General features: G+C 46.4%; 1 protein-coding gene across 1 annotated transcript in view; it reads left to right on the top strand.

Moving 5' to 3' along the window:
* The window catches only part of LOC109884887 (fibronectin type III domain-containing protein 3B), a 29060-nt gene that overhangs the window by 2790 nt on the left and 3806 nt on the right, over positions 1 to 22464 (top strand). The window contains 4 exon segments of the mRNA XM_031792255.1: positions 9 to 50; positions 52 to 251; positions 6606 to 6830; positions 16932 to 17098. Of these exon segments, the coding sequence (XP_031648115.1) occupies positions 9 to 50; positions 52 to 251; positions 6606 to 6830; positions 16932 to 17098 (634 nt within the window).

The following is a 22464-nucleotide window of genomic DNA, read 5'->3' as shown; positions in this document are numbered from 1 at the left end:
GGCCTTACAGTGAACAGATGACCTTCCAGACTCCAGCGACTAATCCCGACGCAAGTCTCTTCTTTCTTCCTGCTTGACCAGCTCCAATCAGATCAGTCCCCCTCCACCTGCCTCTTCCTGAAGTGGGAGGAGCCTAACTTTAATGGGGCAGATATAACATCTTACATCATCAGTCTGGACGATCAACTCATTACCGTGGAAACAGGAACCAGTCACCTGATCACTGACCTTCAGCCAGACAGCCAGTACAGGTACACACACACACACACACTATTTCCAGTCCCAGCAGAATGTTCATGGTTGTAATTGAGATTGTGTTTGAGATGATGTTGGTACACTTAGCAGCACTAATAGCAGTAATCATACCGTGTGTTTCTAGGAATTAAGAAAGGGAGTTGTGTGATTGGTTATTGTTCTCACTAAGTGTTTGTGATTCTGTGAGGCGAGTAAAGTGTGTGTCTGTGGGTGTAAGTGGTTATTCATGTTAGCAAGTGTTTGTAGATCTGTGTATGCATGCACGGATATTTATGTGTGTGTGTGTGTGTGGCTGTTATTGTCGCCATGTCACTGTTTTTCTTACATAGTTGAGTTAGAACAACACTACTGACTGGGGTCCCTCTTATTTGTGTGCATTTGCATGTGTATCCATCAATCACTCCATCTGATTGGTTACAGTCCATTTCCCCTGGATACTGATTCCAACTCATATAAAGACACTCCATAGGGCGATCAGTGGAAAACTCATTCTCTTTTTTGATAGGAAAGTGTTTGTTCATCTTAGTGTCTCAGACATAGTTTTAGTGTTTTCGATTTAACAAGGATAAAACAGAGAGGACCAGAGGAAGGATAGATTTAATTATCTGATACTCAAAACTATTCTCATCTTCACCATCTAACCCTCCCTCCCTCTCTCTCTCTCTCTTTCATTCTCTCCCCTTTCCTCTTCTCTTTCTCTCCCCTCTTCTCTCTCGTCATCTTCCACACTTTCTGTCTTGTGTGGTTGAGTAACTACAACCTGTGTGTGTGTGTGTGTGTGTGTGTGTGTGTGTGTGTGTGGTGTGTGTGTGTGTGTGTGTGTGTGTGTGTGTGTGTGTGTGTGTGTGTGGTGTGTCATCAAGGAAAGGTTACTGTGTGTAAATGTCAAACAGTAAAATAATTGAGGTAATGAGAGAGAGGGAGAGATCACAGTGGAAAAGAGATTGTCCAGACAGAGAGAGAGAGAGAGAGAGAGAGAGAGTGTGGGGAAAGGAAGTGAGATTGTCCAGAGAGAGAGTGAAAGTGAGGGAAAGGAAGTGAGATTTTCCAGAGAGAGAGAGAAAGTGAGGGAAAGGAAGTGAGATTGTCCAGAGAGAGAGAGAGAGAGAGAGAGAGAGAGAGTGAGGGGAAAGGAAGTGAGATTGTCCAGAGAGAGAGTGAAAGTGAGGGAAAGGAAGTGAGATTGTCCAGAGAGAGAGAGTGAGGGAAAGGAAGTGAGATTGTCCAGAGAGAGAGAGTGAGGGAAAGGAAGTGAGATTTTCCAGAGAGAGAGAGAAAGTGAGGGAAAGGAAGTGAGATTCTCCAGAGAGAGAGAGAGAGAGAGAGTGAGGGAAAGGAAGTGAGATTGTCCAGAGAGAGAGTGAAAGTGAGGGAAAGGAAGTGAGATTGCCCAGAGAGAGAGTGAGGGAAAGGAAGTGAGATTTTCCAGAGAGAGAGAGAGAGTGTGGGGGAAAGGAAGTGAGATTGTCCAGAGAGAGAGAGAAAGTGAGGGAAAGGAAGTGAGATTGTCCAGAGAGAGAGAGAGAGTGAGGGAAAGGAAGTGAGATTGTCCAGAGAAAGAGAGAGAGAGAGAGAGAGAGGAGAGAGAGAGAAGAGGGAAAGGAAGTGAGATTGCCCAGAGAGAGAGTGAGGGAAAAGATGTGAGATTGTCCAGAGAGAGAGAGAGAGTGAGGGAAAGGAAGTGAGATTGTCCAGAGAGAGAGAGAGCGAGTGAGGGAAAGGAAGTGAGATTGTCCAGAGAGAGTGAGGGAAAGGAAGTGAGATTGTCCAGAGAGAGAGAGTGAGGGAAAGGAAGTAAGATTGTCCAGAGAGAGAGAGAGAGAGTGAGGGAAAGGAAGTGAGATTGTCCAGAGAGAGAGAGAGAGGGAAAGGAAGTGAGATTGTCCAGAGAGAGAGAGAGTGAGGGAAAGGAAGTGAGAGAGAGAGAGAGAGTGAGGGAAAGGAAGTGAGAGAGAGAGTGAGGGAAAGGAAGTGAGATTGTCCAGAGAGAGAGAGAGAGAGAGAGGGAAAGGAAGTGAGATTGTCCAGAGAGAGAGAGAGAGAGTAAGGGAAAGGAAGTGAGAGAGAGAGAGAGAGCGAGAGAGGGAAAGGAAGTGAGATTGTCCAGAGAGAGAGAGTGAGGGAAAGGAAGTGAGATTGTCCAGAGAGAGAGAGAGAGTGAGGGAAAGGAAGTGAGATTGTCCAGAGAGAGAGAGAGAGAGAGAGTGAGGGAAAGGAAGTGAGATTGTCCAGAGAGAGAGAGAGAGAGGGAAAGGAAGTGAGATTGCCCAGAGAGAGAGTGAGGGAAAGGAAGTGAGATTTTCCAGAGAGAGAGAGAGAGTGTGGGGGAAAGGAAGTGCGATTGTCCAGAGAGAGAGAGAAAGTGAAGGAAAGGAAGTGAGAGAGAGAGAGAGTGAGGGAAAGGAAGATTTTCCAGAGAGAGAGAGAAAGTGAGGGAAAGGAAGTGAGATTGCCCAGAGAGAGAGTGAGGGAAAGGAAGTGAGATTTTCCAGAGAGAAAGAGAGAGTGTGGGGGAAAGGAAGTGCGATTGTCCAGAGAGAGAGAGAAAGTGAAGGAAAGGAAGATTTTCCAGAGAGAGAGAGAAAGTGAGGGAAAGGAAGTGAGATTGTCCAGAGAGAGAGTGAAAGTGAGGGAAAGGAAGTGAGATTGTCCAGAGAGAGAGAGAGAGTGAGGGAAAGGAAGTGAGATTGTCCAGAAAGAGAGAGAGAGAGAGTGAGGGAAAGGAAGTGAGATTGTCCAGAGAGAGAGAGAAAGTGAGGGAAAGGAAGTGAGATTGTCCAGAGAGAGAGAGAGAGAGAGAGAGAGTGAGGGAAAGGAAGTGAGATTGTCCAGAGAGAGAGAGAGAGAGAGAGAGAGAGAGAGTGAGGGAAAGGAAGTGAGATTGTCCAGAGAGAGTGAGGGAAAGGAAGTGAGATTGTCCAGAGAGAGAGAGTGAGGGAAAGGAAGTAAGATTGTCCAGAGAGAGAGAGAGAGAGTGAGGGAAAGGAAGTGAAATTGTCCAAAGAGAGAGAGAGAGAGTGAGGGAAAGGAAGTGAGATTGTCCAGAGAGAGAGAGAGAGAGTGAGAGAAAGGAAGTGAGAGAGAGAGAGAGGGGGGGGAGGAAGTGAGATTGCCAAGAGAGAGTGAGGGAAAAGAAGTGAGATTGTCCAGAGAGAGAGAGGGAAAGGAAGTGAGATTGTCCAGAGAGAGAGAGTGAGGGAAAGGAAGTGAGATTGTCCAGAGAGAGTGAGGGAAAGGAAGTGAGATTGTCCAGAGAGAGTGAGGGAAAGGAAGTGAGATTGTCCAGAGAGAGTGAGGGAAAGGAAGTGAGATTGTCCAGAGAGAGAGAGAGTGAAGGAAGGGAAGTGAGATTGTCCAGAGAGAGTGAGGGAAAGGAAGTGAGATTGTCCAGAGAGAGAGAGAGTGAAGGAAGGGAAGTGAGATTGTCCAGAGAGAGTGAGGGAAAGGAAGTGATATTGTCCAGCGAGAGTGAGGGAAAGGAAGTGAGATTGTCCAGAGAGAGAGAGTGAGGGAAAGGAAGTGAGATTGTCCAGAGAGAGAGAGAGAGAGAGGGAAAGGAAGTGAGATTGTCCAGAGAGAGAGAGAGTGAGGGAAAGGAAGTGAGATTGTCCAGAGAGAGTGAGGGAAAGGAAGTGAGATTGTCCAGAGAGAGTGAGGGAAAGGAAGTGATATTGTCCAGAGAGAGTGAGGGAAAGGAAGTGAGATTGTCCAGAGAGAGAGAGTGAGGGAAAGGAAGTGAGATTGTCCAGAGAGAGAGAGAGAGTGAGGGAAAGGAAGTGAGATTGTCCAGAGAGAGAGAGAGAGAGTGAGGGAAAAGAAGTGAGATTGTCCAGAAAGAGAGCGAGAGAGAGTGAGGGAAAGGAAGTGACATGTCATTCAGGATAGAGGTCGACCGATTAATCGGAATGGCCGATTAATTATGGATTTAACGTTTTCATAACAAAAGGAAATCGGTATTTTTGGGCACCGATTTGGCCGATTTTTCAAAATTTTATTTAATCTTTATTTAACTAGGCAAGTCAGTTAAGAACACATTCTTATTTTCAATGACGGCCTAGGAATGGTGGGTTAACTGCCTCGTTCAGGGGCAGAAGTGGGAATCAATCGGCGATTCAATCTCGCAACCTTACAGTTAACTAGTCCAACGCTCTAACCACCTGCCTCTCATTGCACTCCACGAGGAGCCTGCCTGTTACCCGAATGCAGTAAGCCAAGGTAAGTTGCTAGCTAGCATTAAACTTATCTTATAAAAAGCAATCAATCAATCAATCATAATCACTAGTTAACTGCACATGGTTGATAATATTACTAGTTTATCTCACATGTCCTGCGTTACATATAATCGATGCGGTGCATATCGTTGCTCCAATGTGTACCTAACCATAGACATCAATGCCTTTCTTAAAATCAATACACAGAAGTATATGTTTTTAAACCTGCATATTTAGCTAAAGAAATCCAGGTTAGCAGGCAATATTAACCAGGTGAAATTGGTTAATACTTCTCTTGCGTTCATTGCACGCAGAGTCAGTGTATATGCAACAGTTTGGGCTGCCTAATTTGCCAGAATTTTACGCAATTATGACATAACATTGAAGGTTGTGCAATGTAACAGTTATATTTAGACTTAACGTCTTGTTTTCAAGGTTTCCGGATTCGACCATATTAATGACATACGGCTCGTATTTCTGTGTGTTATTATATTATAATTAAGTCTATGATTTGATAGAGCAGTCTGACTGAGCGATGGTAGGCACCAGCAGGCTAGTAAGCATTCATTCAAACAGCACTTTTGTGCGTTTTGCCAGCAGCTCTTTGCTGTGCTTCAAGCATTGCGCTGTTTATGACTTCAAGCCTATCAACTCCCGAGATGAGGCTGGTGTAACCGATGTGAAATGGCTAGCTAGTTAGCGGGGCGCTAATAGCGTTTCAAACGTCACTCGCTCTGAGACTTGGAGTAGTTATTCTCCTTGCTCTGCATGGGTAACTCTGCTTCGAGGGTGACTGTTGTCCATGTGTTCCTGGTTCGAGCCCAGGTAGCGGCGAGGAGAGGGACGGAAGCTATACTGTTACACTGACAATACTAAAGTGCCTATAAGAACATCCAATAGTCAAAGGTTAATGAAATACAAATGGTATAGAGGGAAATAGTCCTATAATTCCTATAATAACTACAACCTAAAACTTCTTACCTGGGAATATTGAAGACTCATGTTAAAAGGAACCACCAGCTTTCATATGTTCTCATGTTCTGAGCAAGGAACTTAAAGGTTAGCTTTCTTACATGGCACATATTGCACTTTTACTTTCTTCTCCAACACTTTGTTTTTGCATTATTTAAACCAAATTGAACACGTTTCATTATTTATTTGAGGCTAAATTGATTTTATTGATGTATTATATTAAGTTAAAATAAGTGTTCATTCAGTATTGTTGTAATTGTCATTATTACAAATAAAAATAAGAAATCGTCCGATTAATCGCTATCGGCTTTTTTTGGTCCTCCAATAATCGGTATCGGTGTTGAAAAATGATAATCGGTCGACTTCTAATTCAGGACTGGCCATTACTATCCATAGAGGGCCATAGAGGTCAAGGAACTGTAAGAACAGATCTGAGAACAGATCTAAGAAAAGAGCTAATGCAGCGTTATAACAGTAATATACTGGATGAGATGACTAGATGATTGAGGTTGATGTGATTGCTATTCCTCTTTATATTCCTCTCTATTCCTAGTCATTCCATAGGGATGATGTTGAAAGGCATGACTAGGGTTGCCAAATTCCCTGGTTTTCCAGAAATCTTGTTGGAGCATTCCGGATTTCTTTCTTATTCCCCCCTGATTCCAGGAATACTCCAACCGGGATTTTAGGAAAACCAAGGAATTTATTGAAAGTTTGCGGGAATTTTGCAAGGTCGTGACTTGTTTTGGGGAACAGAAAATATTAGTCAGGAGAGACTGGGTTAGATGGATGCCGGCCAGGTGAGGTTAGGGGTCAGTCATGACGCAATGGACAGAGGAAAACATCCATCACTATAACACCTCTAATGCTGCCTCTCTTCTGCTATTAACCAACATTAGTACTCAGACACACAGACCGTACAGTTTGTACTGTAGATGTGTAGTGGTGTAATAATGTTATATGATGGACTGATTGATCTTCTGTTTTATGTGTGATGGAAGTGCCTTAATGTGTTTGGACCCAAGGAAGAGTAGCTGCTGCAGGAACTAATGGGGATCCCTAATAAATACTAATACAAACACACACACACACACACAAACTGGTTATGGACAAACTAACTTTCACACACTCAATTTACCCTAACCCCTCTCTCTCTTTCTCTCTCAGTGTGCGGATCCAAGCGGTGAATGTGATTGGCTGTGGCCCGTTGAGCCCACCTCTGGTGGCTAGGACACGCCCCCTCCCTCCGGCCCCTCCTCATTTGGAATGTTCGGCTGCCGGCCCCCAGAGCCTGAAACTGAAGTGGGGGGAGAACGCTGCACACACACACACCCGCGCCCTGCTCTCCAATGACATGTTCTACACACTACAGATGGAAGATAAGAACCACAGGTAGAGTATAGAGTACACACACACACACACACACACACACACACAGCTACTACACTCCAATGGTTCCAATGGCTGAATGTTATGTACGTTCTAGATAAAAGCATCTGTTAAATGTCCATATCACAGTTCTACTGAAGGAAAATACTTCAAATGCATTGTGTGAGTGAGTGAGTGGTGCGTGTGTGTGTGTGTGTGTGTGTGTGTGTGTGTGTGTGTGTGTGTGGGGGGGGGGGGGGGGGGGCGGTAGAGGAAACGGTAGGTAGAGGAAACGACAGTAACCAGTAGATCCAGGGAGAACTCACGATGAGAACATCTAGACTACAGAACTAATTAGAACCATGAACTGGTCAACCATGCTGTCCATTAGAGAACAGACTGAAGGAAGGAGAGAAATAAATAGAAAGGTAGGGAGAGAAATGGAAGGGAGGGAGGAAGGGAGGAGGGAAGGAGGGAGGAGGGAAGGAGGGAGCGAGGGAAGGAGGAAGGAGGGAGCGAGGGAAGGAGGGAAATAAATAGAAAGGTAGGGAGAGAAATGGAAGGGAGGGAGGAGGGAAGGAGGGAGCGAGGGAAAGTGGAGGGAGGTTGAAGGGAAGGAAGGAGGGAGGGTGGAGGGAAGGAGGGAGGTAATAAAGGATAAGTGAGAGAATTAGAGAGACTGTCTGTCTGCCTAGCAGTGCCATGGGTGATGGGTATGCTTGGCACCCCTAGCCACAGCCACATTACGACATGGATGACTGGTTGTGGTTGGCATCTTGGCATCCCTAGTCACAGCCACATTACGACATGGATGACTGGTGTGGTTGGCATCCTGGCATCCCTAGCCACAGCCACATTACGACATGGATGACTGGTGTGGTTGGCGTCCTGGTATCCCTAGCCACAGCCACATTACGACATGGATGACTGGTGTGGTTGGCATCCTGGCATCCCTAGTCACAGCCACATTACGACATGGATGACTGGTGTGGTTGGCATCCCTAGCCACAGCCACATTACGACATGGATAACTGGTGTGGTTGGCATCTTGGCATCCCTAGCCACAGCCACATTACGACATGGATAACTGGTGTGGTTGGCATCCTGGCATCCCTAGCCACAGCCAGAGGGTGGTGGACTAACTGACGGAGCTGTAATTAACTGACTGTCCAGTATGACCCCCACAATGCCAACATACACACCCTTCTATTCTAGCAGAGCTGAACTGCTTTCACAGCTTGGTGAGTATATACCCCTCCCCATCTCCTCCTTCATACCCATACGGTCACCCCCCACCAGACAGCTCTCATTGAATTACATACTGTACCCCTATTGGGCCATGAAATATAGCTGGTCACGTAACAAAGGAGATGAATGTGGACTACAGGAAAAGGAGGACCGAACACGCCCCCATTCTCATCGACGGGGCTGTAGTGGAGCAGGTTGAGAGCGTCAAGTTCCTTGGTGTCCACATCACCAACAAACTAGAATGGTCCAAACACACCAAGACAGTCGTGAAGAGGGCACGACAAAACCTATTCCCCCTCGGGAGACTGAAAAGATTTGGCATGGGTCCTCAGATACTCCAAAGGTTTTACAGCTGAACCATCAAGAGCATCCTGACTGTTTGCATCACCGCCTGGTACGGCAACTGCTCGGCATCCGCCCGTAAGACACTACAGAGGGTAGTGCGTACGGCCCAGTACATCACTGGGGCCAAGCTTCCTGCCATCAAGGACCTCTATACCAGGCGGTGTCAGAGGTAGGCCAGAAAAATTGTCAAAGACTCCAACCACCCAAGTCATAGACTGTTCTCTCTGCTACCGCACGGCAAGCGGTACCGGAGCGCCAAGTCTAGGTCCAAGAGGCTTCCGAACAGCTTCTACCCCCAAGCAATAAGACTACTGAACATCTAATCAAATGGCTACCTAGACTATTCACATTGCCCCCCCCCCTCCCTTCTCCACACCACTGCCACTCTCTGTTGTCATCTATGCATAGTCACTTTAATGAACTCTACCTACATGTACATACTACCTCAACTAACCGGTGCCCCCACACATTGACTCTGTACCGGCACCCCCCTGTATATAGTTTTTTATTTGTTTTTTGACCTGCCCAGGGAAAAACTCAGGGTTCTAGTTACAAGCTGACCTTGTCTTGTGGCCAGGAAAAACTCAGGGTTCTAGTTACAAGCTGACCTTGTCTTGTGGCCAGGAAAAACTCAGGGTTCTAGTTACAAGCTGACCTTGTCTTGTGGCCAGGAAAAACTCAGGGTTCTAGTTACAAGCTGACCTTGTCTTGTGGTCAGGAAAACCTCCTCTCCCTATTGATCTATGCACCATATAGCCTGCACCTGTAGACCCATTTCCTGGGCGCGTCTTAAGCACAGTTCTCAATCAAAACATCGGTTTGTTTACACGGAAGTAAATACGACCACGTCCGACTTCAGGCGCAGCTCGTGCGCGTTAGCAAGCACGTAATCAGCACGTAATCAGACGGTAATCAGACGGTTATCGTCTACCATTGATTACCGAGCAGGCCAGCGAGCCAAGGGAAAACATCCCAAAGAGATCTTGTTGAACACAGCTATAGCCATCAGACTGGTGTGCTGTCATTGTCATCACTCACTCAGCTAGGTTTGTCAAGGTCCTGACGTCCGTGTATAGCTATCGGCTACAGGGGTTTTTGTCGCGAGCGTGCGCACATCACTTCAACGTGACGTTTGCTTGTATTCACCAAGCCGGAGTAGGAAAATAAATGCAGGCTAGAACTGCATCTCAAATGGCACCCTATTCCCTGTATAGTGCACTACTTCTGACCAGGGCCCATAGGGGCCTTGCAAGTGCCCTTAAACAAGTCTGTAATGCATTTAATGGATCAGTGTGGTTTCGGACACATCTCAGACTGATGAATATTGGCTCATTACTTCTGTTAAGAACATGTCATTATGAGGAGTTTAGCTGCATTTAGCAGTCTATCCCTCTCCCCTTCTACCTCCTCTCTATCTCTCTCCCCTTCTACCTCCTCTCTATCTCTCTCCCCTTCTACCTCCTCTCTATCTCTCTCCCCTTCTACCTCCCCTCTATCTCTCTCCCCCTCTACCTCCTCTCTATCTCTCTCCCCCTCTACCTCCTCTCTATCTCTCTCCCCCTCTACCTCCTCTCTATCTCTCCCCTTTATATCTCTCCCCTTCTACCTCCTCTCTATCTCGCTCCCCTTCTACCTCCTCTCTATCTCTCTCCCCCTCTACCTCTCTCCCCCTCTACCTCCTCTCTACCCCCCAGTCTCGCCCCCTCTACCTCCTCTCTATCTCTCTCCCCCTCTACCTCCTCTCTCTCTCTACCCTCTACCTCCTCTCTATCTCTCTCCCCTTCTACCTCCTCTCTCCCCCTCTACCTCTCTACCTCTCTCCCCCTCTACCTCCTCTCTACCCCCCTCTCCCCTCTCTACCTCCTCTCTACCCCCCTCTCCCTCTCTACCTCCTCTCTCTCTCCCCTTCTACCTCCTCTCTCTCTTTCCCCTTCTACCTCCTCTCTATCTCTCTCCCCTTCTACCTCCTCTCTATCCCCCTCTCTATCTCTCTCCCCCTCCCCCTCTACCTCCTCTCTATCTCTCTCCCTCCTCTCTATCCCCCCATCCCTCTATATCTATCTCTCTCTGCATGTGTCTCTGCAGGGGTAGAAAGGGGATCATCAGAGCTATATGGATTTAACTGGCAGTAACTAGCAGTATTGGAGACCCCCTCTCCTCTACCCTCCTCACAAACAGACAGTATTAGGGCTGAATTACCTGGAATCTCTGTAATTGACAGGTTGCTATGGTAACGAGAGAGAGAGAGAGATAATTATCGGCAGTGAACAAAGACATATCAAATGACCAAACAGCAAATATTGTTTTCATTTCTACGATGACCTTATCAAACTCATGTGGTGTCCCAACACCTGTCTGTCTGTCCCCTCCCCTCTCTCTCTGTAAGATGTCCTAGCCATGTCTGAATCCTGGCTTAAGAAGACCACCAAAAACCCTGACATTTCCATCCCTATCTATAACATTTTCCGACAAGATAGAACTTCCAAAGGGGGCGGAGTTGCAATCTACTGCAGAGATAGCCTGCAGAGTTATGTCATACTATCCAGGTCTGTTCCCAAACAATTCAAACTTCAACTTTAAAAAAATCCACCTTTCCAGAAATAAGTCTCTCACTGTTGCCACTTGTTATAGACCCCCTTCAGCCCCCAGCTGTGCCCCTGGACACCATATGTGAATAAATTGCCCCCCATCTATCTTCAGAGCTTGTGCTACTAGGTGACCTAAACTGGGACATGCTTAACACCCCAGCCACCCTACAATCTAAGCTTGATGCCCTCAATCTCACACAAGTTATCAATGAACCTACCAGATACAACCCCAAATCCGTAAACACGGGCACCCTTATAGATATCATCCTAACCAACTTGCCCTCCAAATATACCTCTGCTGTCTTCAACCAAGATCTCAGCGACCACCGCCTCATTGCCTGCATCCGTAATGGGTCTGCGGTCAAACTACCACCCCTCATCACTGTCAAACGCTCACTTAAACACTTCAGCGAGCAGGCCTTTGTAATCGACCTGGCCCGGGTATCCTGGAAGGATATTGACCTCACCCCTTCAGTAGAGGATGCCTGGTTATTCTTTAAAAGTGCCTTCCTCACCATCTTAAATAAGCATGCCCCATTCAAAAAATGTAGAGAGATATAGATATAGCCCCTGGTTCACTCCAGACGTGACTGCCCTTGACCAGCACCAAAACATCCTGTGGCATTCTGCATTAGCATCGAATAGCCCCCGTGATATGCAACTTTTCAGGGAAGTTAGGAACTAATATACACAGGCAGTTAGGAAAGCTAAGGCTAGCTTTTTCAAACAGAAATTTGCATCCTGTAGCACAAACTCAAAAAGTTCTGGGACACTGTAAAGTCCATGGAGAATAAGAGCACCTCCTCCCAGCTGCCCACTGCACTGAGGCTAGGAAACACTGTCACCACCGATAAATCCACTATAATTGAGAATTTCAATAAGCATTTTTCTGCGGCTGGCCATGCTTTCCACCTGGCTACCCCTACCCAGGTCAACAGCCCTGCACCCTCCACAGCAACTCACCCAAGCCTCCCTATTTCTCCTTCACCCAAATCCAGATAGCTGATGTTCTGAAAGAGTTGCAAAATCTGGGCCCCTACAAATCAGCCAGGCTAGACAATCTGGATTCTCTCTTTGTTACGCTCATCGAAATGATCGGACCAAGGTGCAGCGTGGTAGGTGTACATTTTATCTTTATTAAAAATGAACACCTACAAAAGGAGAACAAACATAACGTTCGGTACAAAAACAACACCCCACAAAACTAAGGTGGCAAAACAGGCTGCCTAAGTATGATTCCCAATCTGAGACAACGATAGAAAGCTGTCCCTGATTGAGAACCATACCCGGCCAAAACATAGAAATAAAGAACATAGTTTCCCCACCTGAGTCACACCCTGACCAACCAAACATAGAGAATAAAAAGATCTCTACGGTCAGGGCGTGACACTCTTTCTAAAGTTATCTACCGAAATTGTGGCAACCCCTATTACTAGCCTGTTCAACCTCTCTTTCATATCGTCTGAGATCCCCAAAGATTGGAAAGCTGCCACGGTCATCCCCTTCTTCAAAGGGGGAGACACTCTATACCCAAACTGCTACAGACCTATATCCATCCTACCCTGCCTTTCTAAGGTCTTCGAAAGCCAAGTTAATTAACAAACATATTACCGACCATTTCAAATTCCACCTTTCCTTCTCCGCTATGCAATCTGGGTCCGAGCTGGTCATGGGTGCACCTCAGCCACACTCAAGGTCTTTAACGATATCATAACCGCCATCGATAACAGACAGTACTGTGCAGTTGTATTCATTGACCTGGCTAAGGCTTTTGACTCTGTCAATCAACACATTCTTATCGGCAGACTCAACAGCCTTGGTTTCTCTAATGACTGCCGCAACAGGAGGGCCTGTTGTCTGGACCTATGGGGGTGCCACAGGGTTCAATTCTCAGGCCGACTCTCTTCTCTGTATACATCAATGACGTCGCTATTGCTGCTGGTGATTCTCTGATCCACCTCTACGCCGACGACACCATTCTGTATACTTCTGGCCCTTCCTTGGACACTGTGCTATCTAACCTCCAAACAAGCTTAAATGCAAGTAAAACTAAATGCATGCTCTTCAAAATTATTCAGCCCCTTTACTTTCAGTGCAGGAAACTCTCTCCAGAAGTTCAGTGAGGATCTCTGAATGATCCAATGTTGACCTAAATGACTAATGATGATAAATACAATCCACCTGTGTGTAATCAAGTCTCCGTATAAATGCACCTGCACTGTGATAGTCTCAGAGGTCCGTTAACAGCGCAGAGAGCATCATGAAGAACAAGGAACACACCAGGCAGGTCCGAGATACTGTTGTGAAGAAGTTTAAAGCCGGATTTGGATACAAAAAGATTTCCCAAGCTTTAAACATCCCAAGGAGCACTGTGCAAGCGATAATATTGAAATGGAAGGAGTATCAGACCACTGCAAATCTACCAAGACCTGGCCGTCCCTCTAAACTTTCAGCTCATACAAGGAGAAGACTGATCAGAGATGCAGCCAAGAGGCCCATGATCACTCTGGATGAACTGCAGAGATCTACAGCTGAGGTGGGAGACTCTGTCCATAGGACAACAATCAGTTGTATATTGCACAAATCTGGCCTTAATGGAAGAGTGGCAAGAAGAAAGCCATTTCTTAAATATATCCATAAAAAGTGTTGTTTAAAGTTTGCCACAAGCCACCTGGGAGACACACCAAACATGTGGAAGAAGGTGCTCTGGTCAGATGAAACCAAAATTGAACTTTTTGGCAACAATGCAAAACGTTATGTTTGGCGTAAAAGCAACACAGCTCATCACCCTGAACACAACATCCCACTGTCAAACATGGTGGTGGCAGCATCATGGTTTGGGCCTGCTTTTCTTCAGCAGGGACAGGGAAGATGGTTGAAATTGATGGGAAGATGGATGGAGCCAAATACAGGACCATTCTGGAAGAAAACCTGATGGAGTCTGCAAAAGACCTGAGACTGGGACGGAGATTTGTCTTCCAACAAGACAATGATCCAAAACATAAAGCAAAATCTACAATGGAATGGTTAAAAAATAAACATATCCAGGTGTTAGAATGGCCAAGTCAAAGTCCAGACCTGAATCCAATCGAGAATCTGTGGAAAGAACTGAAAACTGCTGTTCACAAATGCTCTCCATCCAACCTCACTGAGCTCGAGCTGTTTTGCAAGGAGGAATGGGAAAAAATTTCAGTCTCTCGATGTGCAAAACTGATAGAGACATACCCCAAGCGACTTACAGCTGTAATCGCAGCAAAAGGTGGCGCTACAAAGTATTAACTTAAGGGGGCTGAATAATTTTGCACGGCCAATTTTTCAGTTTTTGATTTGTTAAAAAATTTGGAAATATCCAATAAATAACGTTCCACTTCATGATTGTGTCCCACTTGTTGTTGATTCTTCACAAAAAAATACAGTTTTATATCTTTATGTTTGAAGCCTGAAATGTGGCAAAAGGTCGCAAAGTTCAAGGGGGCCGAATACTTTCGCAAGGCACTGTACCTAGGTGTCTGGTTAGACTGTAAACTCCTTCCAGACTCGTATTAAGCATCTCAAATCAAAATTAAATCTAGAATCGGCTTCCTATTTTGCAACAAAGCATCCTTCACTCATGCTGCCAAATATGCCCTCGTAAAACTGACCATCCTACCGATCCTCCACTTCGGCGATGTCATTTACAAAATAGCCTCCAACACCCTACTCAACAAATTGGATGCAGTCTATCACAGTGCCATCCGTTTTGTCACCAAAGCGCCATATACTATCCACCACTGCGACCTGTACGCTCTCGTTGGTTGGCCCTCGCTTCATACTCGTCACCAAACCCACTGGCTCCAGGTCACCTACAAGTCTGCTAGGTAAAGCCCTGCCTTATCTCAGCTCACTGGTCTGGTCACCATAGCAGCACCCACTCGTAGCACACGCTCCAGCAGGTATATTTCACTGATCACTCTCAAAGGCTATTCCTCCTTTGGCTGCCTTTCCTTGCAGTTCTCTGCTGCCAATGACTGGAACGAATTGCAAAAATCACTGAAGCTGGAGACTCATATCTCCCTCATTAACTTTAAGCACCAGCTGTCAGAGCAGCTCACAGATTACTGCACCTGTACATAGCCCATCTGTAAATAGCCTATCCAACTACCTCATCCTCATACTGTATTTATTTACTTATCTTGCTCCTTTGCACCCCAGTATTTCTACTTGCGCATTCATCTTCCGCACATCTTTCACTCCCAGTGTTTAATGGCTATATTGTAATTACTTCGCCACCATGGCCTATTTATTGCCTTACCTCCCTTATCTTACCTTATTTGCACACAACGCATATAGACTCTTTCTACTGTATTATTGACTGTATGTTTGTTTATTCCATGTGCAACTCTGTGTTGTTGTTTGTGTCGAATTGCTATGCTTTATCTTGGCCAGGTGGCAGTTGCAAATGAGAACTTGTTCTCAACTGGCCTACCTGGTTAAATAAATGTGAAATAAATAAATATGCAGTGAAAGAACTACACCCCCACCTCTGCCTCCCCCTCTCTCTTCTTATCGTCATGTTTCCAGGCCTGTCTTGCTGCCTTTATATGTGTCCATTTGAAGCTCGGAGCACGTAGCCACCCTTCCTCCTACATACACAGAGAGAGTTGTTCTGTCTTTTGTAGCCTATCATAGCCGGTGCTGGTGTTTTGTTAGGCTTTTGATGACATACCTGCTATGTAATGTTCTCAGAGTGTGTGTTGTGTACCTGCTGTGTAATGTTCTCAGAGTGTGTTGTGTACCTGCTATGTAATGTTCTCAGAGTGTGTGTTGTGTACCTGCTGTGTAATGTTCTCAGAGTGTGTGTTGTGTACCTGCTGTGTAATGTTCTCAGAGTGTGTGTTGTGTACCTGCTGTGTAATGTTCTCAGAGTGTGTGTTGTGTACCTGTTATGTAATGTTCTCAGAGTGTGAGTTATGTACCTGCTGTGTAATGTTCTCAGAGTGTGTGTTGTGTACCTGCTGTGTAATGTTCTCAGAGTGTGTGTTGTGTACCTGTTATGTAATGTTCTCAGAGTGTGTGTTGTGTACCTGCTGTGTAATGTTCTCAGAGTGTGTGTTGTTTATTTCAGGCTAAGTGGTGTGTTAATTGTTTGGCCCTGGTTGTGCCAAACTGCCTTGCCAAAACTACCCTGGGTCATAACTCATCATTCACACACACACACACACACACACACACACACACACACACACACACACATACACACACACACACACACACACACACACACACACACACACACACACACGGTCTGCCAGCACTGATGATTATGGAAATGTCCTGAGAGTAAAAACAGAATTTCGTTGGGCAGAGATGGACTTGTCCTGTTTACCGGATTAACTGGTCCTACTGCACATATGCAATAAGAGAACATAACAACAGATGATATACCCTAAAAGACGTGTGTGTGTGTGTGTGTGTGTGTGTGTGTGTGTGTGTGTGTGTGTGTGTGTGTGTGTGTGTGTGTGTGTGTGTGTGTGTGTGTGTGTGTGTGTGTGTGTGTGTGTGTGTGTGTGTGTGTGTGTGATGAGTGAAAGACGTATGCGTGCGTGCGTGCATGCGCATCTCTTCCCTACAATAAAGGCTTCACGTGAAGTTATGTCTCTGTCACTATCAGACGCTTAGCTGAAGCTCTCTATCGCCCCCCCTCCACACCCCCCCCTCCCTCCCTCCCTCCTTACCCATCTACCTCTTTCCACTGCCTTCTCTCTTTATGAGAGCCTGCTTTCATCATTTTATTGGACTCCTTATTGTTCTCTCTTTTCCTCTCTCTTTCTCTCTTTCTCTCTCTCTATCGCTCCCTTCTCTCTCTCTTTCTCTCTTCCTCTCTCTCTATCGCTCCCTTTCTCTCTCTCTCTTTCTTTCTCTTCCTCTCTCTCTCCTAACCTCTCAATCTTGTCTTTCTGTCCAGGTTTGTGTGTATCTACAGAGGTCCCAGTCATACTTACAAAGTGCAGCGCCTGACCGAGTCCACCAGTTACCGGTTCAGGATCCAGGCATGTAGTGACGCAGGGGAGGGACCTTTCTCAGACACACATACCTTCTCTACCACCAAGACTGTACCCTCCGCACTCAAAGGTAAGGGTGTGTGTCTGTCTGACGGTGCGTGTGTTTCCGTCACAGGATGCTGCTGAGGGGAGGAAGGCTCATAATAATGGCTGGAATGGATTGAGTGGACTGATATATCAACCACATGGAAACATGATGTGTTTGATACCATTCCATTTATTCCGTTGCAACCACTACTAAATTCAGCAAAAAAAGAAACGTCCCTTTTTCAGGACCCTGTCTTTCAAAGATAATTTGTAAAAATCCAAATAACTTCACAGATCTTCATTGTAAAGGGTTCTAACATTGTTTCCCATGCTTGTTCAATGAACCATAAACAATTAATGAACATGCACCCGTGGTACGGTCGTTAAGACACTAACAGCTTACAGACGGTAGGCAATTAAGTTCACAGTTATGAAAACTTACGACACTAAAGAGGCTACTGACTCTGAAAAACACCAAAAGAAAGATGCTCAGGGTCCCTGCTCATCTGCGTGAACGTGCCTTAGCCATGCTGCAAGGAGGCATGAGGACTGCAGATGTGGCCAGGGCAATAAATTGCCATGTCCGTACTGTGAGACGCCTAAGACAGCGCTACAGGGAGACAGGACGGACAGCTGATCGTCCTCGCAGTGGCAGACCACGTGTAACAACACCTGCACAGGATCGGTACATCCGAAGATCACATCTGCGGGACAGTTACAGGATGGAAACAACAACTGTCCGATACACCAGGAATGCACAATCCCTCCATCAGTGCTCAGACTGTCTGCAATAGGCTGAGAGAGGCTGGACTGAGGGCTTGTAGGCCTGTTGTATGGCAGGTCCTCACCAGACATCACCGGCAACAACGTCGCCTATGGGCACAAACCCACCGTCGCATGACCAGACAAGATTGGCAAAAAGTGCTCTTCTCTGACGAGTCGCGGTTTTGCCTCACCAGGGGTGATGGTCGGATTCACGTTTATCTTTGAGGGAATGAGCATTACACTAAGGACTGTCGAAACCATCCAGGGTGGTGATGCTAGTCGGGCGTGCGGGTGCAGGCAGCGAACGGTTGAAAAGCATGCATTTGGTTTTACTAGCGTTTAAGAGTAGTTGGAGGCCACGGAAGGAGTGTTGTATGGCATTGAAGCTCGTTTGGAGGTTAGATAGCACAGTGTCCAAGGAAGGGCCAGATGTATACAGAATGGTGTCGTCTGCGTGGATCAGGGAATCGCCCGCAGCAAGAGCAACATCATTGATGTATACAGAGAAAAGAGTCGGCCCGAGAATTGAACCCTGTGGTACCCCCATAGAGACTGCCAGAGGACCGGACAACATGACCTCCGATTTGACACACGGAACTCTGTCTGCAAAGTAGTTGGTGAAACAGACAAGGCAGTCATTAGAAAAACCGAGGCTACTGAGTCTGCCGATAAGAATATGGTGATTGACAGAGTCGAAAGCTTTGGCCAGGTCGATGAAGACGGCTGCACAGTACTGTCTTTTATCGATGGCGGTTATGATATCGTTTAGTACCTTGAGCGTGGCTGAGGTGCACCCGTGACCGGCTCGGAAACCGGATTGCACAGCGGAGAAGGTACGGTGGGATTCGAGATGGTCAGTGACCTGTTTGTTGACTTGGCTTTTGAAGACCTTAGATAGGCAGGGCAGGATGGATATAGGTCTGTAACAGTTTGGGTCCAGGGTGTCTCCCCCTTTGAAGAGGGGGATGACCGCGGCAGCTTTCCAATCCTTGGGGATCTCAGATGATACGAAGGAGAGGCTAAACAGGCTGGTAATAGGGGTTACGACAATGGCGGCGGACAGTTTCAGAAATAGAGGGTCCAGATTGTCAAGCCCAGCTGATTTGTATGGGTCCAGGTTTTGCAGCTCTTTCAGAACATCAGCTATCTGGATTTGGGTAAAGGAGAAGCTGGGGAGGCTCCGGCAAGTAGCTGCGGGGAGTGCGGAGCTGTTAGCCGAGGTTGGAGTAGCCAGGAGGAAGGCATGGCCAGCCATTGAGAAATGCTTGTTGAAGTTTTCGATAATCATGGATTTATCGGTGGTGACCGTGTTACCTAGCCTCAATGCAGTGGGCAGCTGGGAGGGGGTGCTCTTGTTCTCCATGTACTTTACAGTGTCCCAGAACTTTTGGGAGTTAGAGCTACAGGATGCACATTTCTTATTGAAAAAGCTAGCCTTAGCTTTCCTAACTGACTGTGTATATTGGTTCCTGACTTCCCTGAACAGTTGCATATCGCGGGGACTATTCGATGCTATTGCAGTCCGCCACAGGATGTTTTTGTGCTGGTCGAGGGCAGTCAGGTCTGGAGTGAACCAAGGGCTATTTCTGTTCTTAGTTATGCATTTTTTGAACGGAGCATGCTTGTCTAAGATGGTGAGGAAGTTACTTTTAAAGAATGACCAGGCATCCTCAACTGACGGGATGAGGTCAATATCCTTCCAGGATACCCGGGCCTGGTCGATTAGAAAGGCCTGCTCACAGAAGTGTTTTAGGGAGCGTTTGACAGTGATGAGGGGTGGTCGTTTGACTGCGGATCCGTAGCGGATACAGGCAATGAGGCAGTGATCGCTGAGATCCTGATTGAAGACAGCAGAGGTATATTTGAAGGGCAAGTTGGTCAGGATAATGTCTATTAGGGTGCCCATGTTTACGGATTTAGGGTTGTGCCTGGTGGGTTCCTTGATTATTTGTGTGAGATTGAGGGCATCTATGTTAGATTGTAGGACTGCCGGGGTGTTAAGCATATCCCAGTTTAGGTCACCTAACAGAACAAACTCTGAAGCTAGATGGGTGCGATCAATTCACAGAGCTGAGGGGGGTCGGTAGCAGGCGGCAACAGTGAGAGACGTATTTCTGGAGAGATTAATTTTTAGAATTAGAAGTTCGAACTGTTTGGGCATAGACCTGGAAAGTATGACAGAACTTTGCAAGCTATCTCTGCAGTAGATTGCAACTCCTCCCCCTTTGGCAGTTCTATCTTGACGGAAAGTGTTATAGTTGGGTATGGAAATCTCCGAATTTTTGATGGCCTTCCTGAGCCAGGATTCAGACACGGCAAGGACATCAGGGTTGGCGGAGTGTGCTAAAGCAGTGAGTAAAACAAACTTAGGGAGGAGGCTTCTGATGTTGACATGCATGAAACCAAGGCTTTTTCGATCACAGAAGTCAACAAATGAGGGTGCCTGGGGACACGCAGGGCCTGGGTTAGCCTCCACATCACCTGAGGAACAGAGGAGGAGTAGGATGAGGATGCGGCTAAAGGCTATCAAAACTGGTCGCCTAGTGTGTTGGGGACAGAGAATAAAAGGAGCAGATTTATGGGCGTGGTAGAATATATTCAGGGCATAATGTGCAGACAGGGGTATGGTGGGGTGCGGGTACAGCGGAGGTAAGCCCAGGCACTGGGTGATGATAAGAGAGGTTGTATCTCTGGACATGCTGGTTATAATGGGTGAGGTCACCGCATGTGTGGGAGGTGGGACAAAGGAGGTATCAGAGTTGTGAGGAGTGGAACTAGGGGCTCCATTGTAAACTAAAACAATGATAACTAACCTGAACAACAGTATACAAGGCATATTGATATTTGAGAGAGACATACAGCGAGGCATACAGTAATCACAGGTGTTGATTGGGAGAGCTAGCTAAAACAACAGGTGAGACAACAAATCAAATCAAATCAAATGTATTTGTCACATACACATGGTTAGCAGATGTTAATGCGAGTGTAGCGATATGCTTGTGCTTCTAGTTCCGACAATGCAGTAATAACGAACAAGTAATCTAACTAACAATTCCCCAAAAAACTACTGTCTTATACACAGTGTAAGGGGATAAAGAATATGTACATAAGGATATATCAAATCAAATCAAATTTATTTATATAGCCCTTCGTACATCAGCTGATATCTCAAAGTGCTGTACAGAAACCCAGCCTAAAACCCCAAACAGCAAGCAATGCAGGTGGAGAAGCACGGTGGCTAGGAAAAACTCCCTAGAAAGGCCAATACCTAGGAAGAAACCTAGAGAGGAACCAGGCTATATGAATGAGTGATGGTACAGAGCAGCATAGGCAAGATACAGTAGATGATATCGAGTACAGTATATACATATGAGATGAGTATGTAAACCAAGTGGCATAGTTAAAGTGGCTAGTGATACATGTATTACATAAGGATGCAGTCGATGATATAGAGTACAGTATCTACGTATGCATATGAGATGAATAATGTAGGGTAAGTAACATTATATAAGGTAGCATTGTTTAAAGTGGCTAGTGATATATTTACATCATTTCCCATCAATTCCCATGATTAAAGTGGCTGGAGTAGAGTCAGTGGCATTGACAGTGTGTTGGCAGTAGCCACTCAATGTTAGTGGTGGCTGTTTAACAGTCTGATGGCCTTGAGATAGAAGCTGTTTTTCAGTCTCTCGGTCCCAGCTTTGATGCACCTGTACTGACCTCGCCTTCTGGATGACAGCGGGGTGAACAGGCAGTGGCTCGGGTGGTTGATGTCCTTGATGATCTTTATGGCCTTCCTGTAGCATTGGGTGGTGTAGGTGTCCTGGAGGGCAGGTAGTTTGCCCCCGGTGATGCGTTGTGCAGACCTCACTACCCTCTGGAGAGCCTTACGGTTGAGGGCGGTGCAGTTGCCATACCAGGCGGTGATACAGCCCGCCAGGATGCTCTCGATTGTGCATCTGTAGAAGTTTGTGAGTGCTTTTGGTGACAAGCCGAATTTCTTCAGCCTCCTGAGGTTGAAGAGGCGCTGCTGCGCCTTCTTCACGATGCTGTCTGTGTGAGTGGACCAATTCAGTTTGTCTGTGATGTGTATGCCGAGGAACTTAAAACTTGCTACCCTCTCCACTACTGTTCCATCGATGTGGATGGGGGGGTGTTCCCTCTGCTGTTTCCTGAAGTCCACAATCATCTCCTTAGTTTTGTTGACGTTGAGTGTGAGGTTATTTTCCTGACACCACACTCCGAGGGCCCTCACCTCCTCCCTGTAGGCCGTCTCGTCGTTGTTGGTAACGACGAGAGCTAGTCAGCTAGTCAGCTAACACAAAAACAGCAGGTAAAATGGCGTTGACTAGGCAGAGAGGGTCGGATTAACTACACACAGAGCCTGAGTTCGCGGCTGGGGCCGACAGATAAAACATAAATAAACAGAATGGAGTACCGTGATTAATGGACAGTCCAGCAGGCATCAGCTATGTAGCCAAGTGATCACAGTGTTCAGGGGGCAGCAGTAGATGGAACAGGGAAGCCGCCACTACGCTAGCGACACAGCGTTTAAAGTTAGTAGCCCGGGGGTGGTGTTCAGTTTATGTCTCAGTTGTCGAATCTTGTTTTGTTCATACAAATATTTACACATGTCAAGTTTGC

This window comes from Oncorhynchus kisutch, linkage group LG16 (genome assembly GCF_002021735.2).
Source record: "Oncorhynchus kisutch isolate 150728-3 linkage group LG16, Okis_V2, whole genome shotgun sequence".
In the NCBI taxonomy this organism is placed as follows: domain Eukaryota; kingdom Metazoa; phylum Chordata; class Actinopteri; order Salmoniformes; family Salmonidae; genus Oncorhynchus; species Oncorhynchus kisutch.
This window is presented reverse-complemented; position numbering and strand designations above follow the sequence as displayed.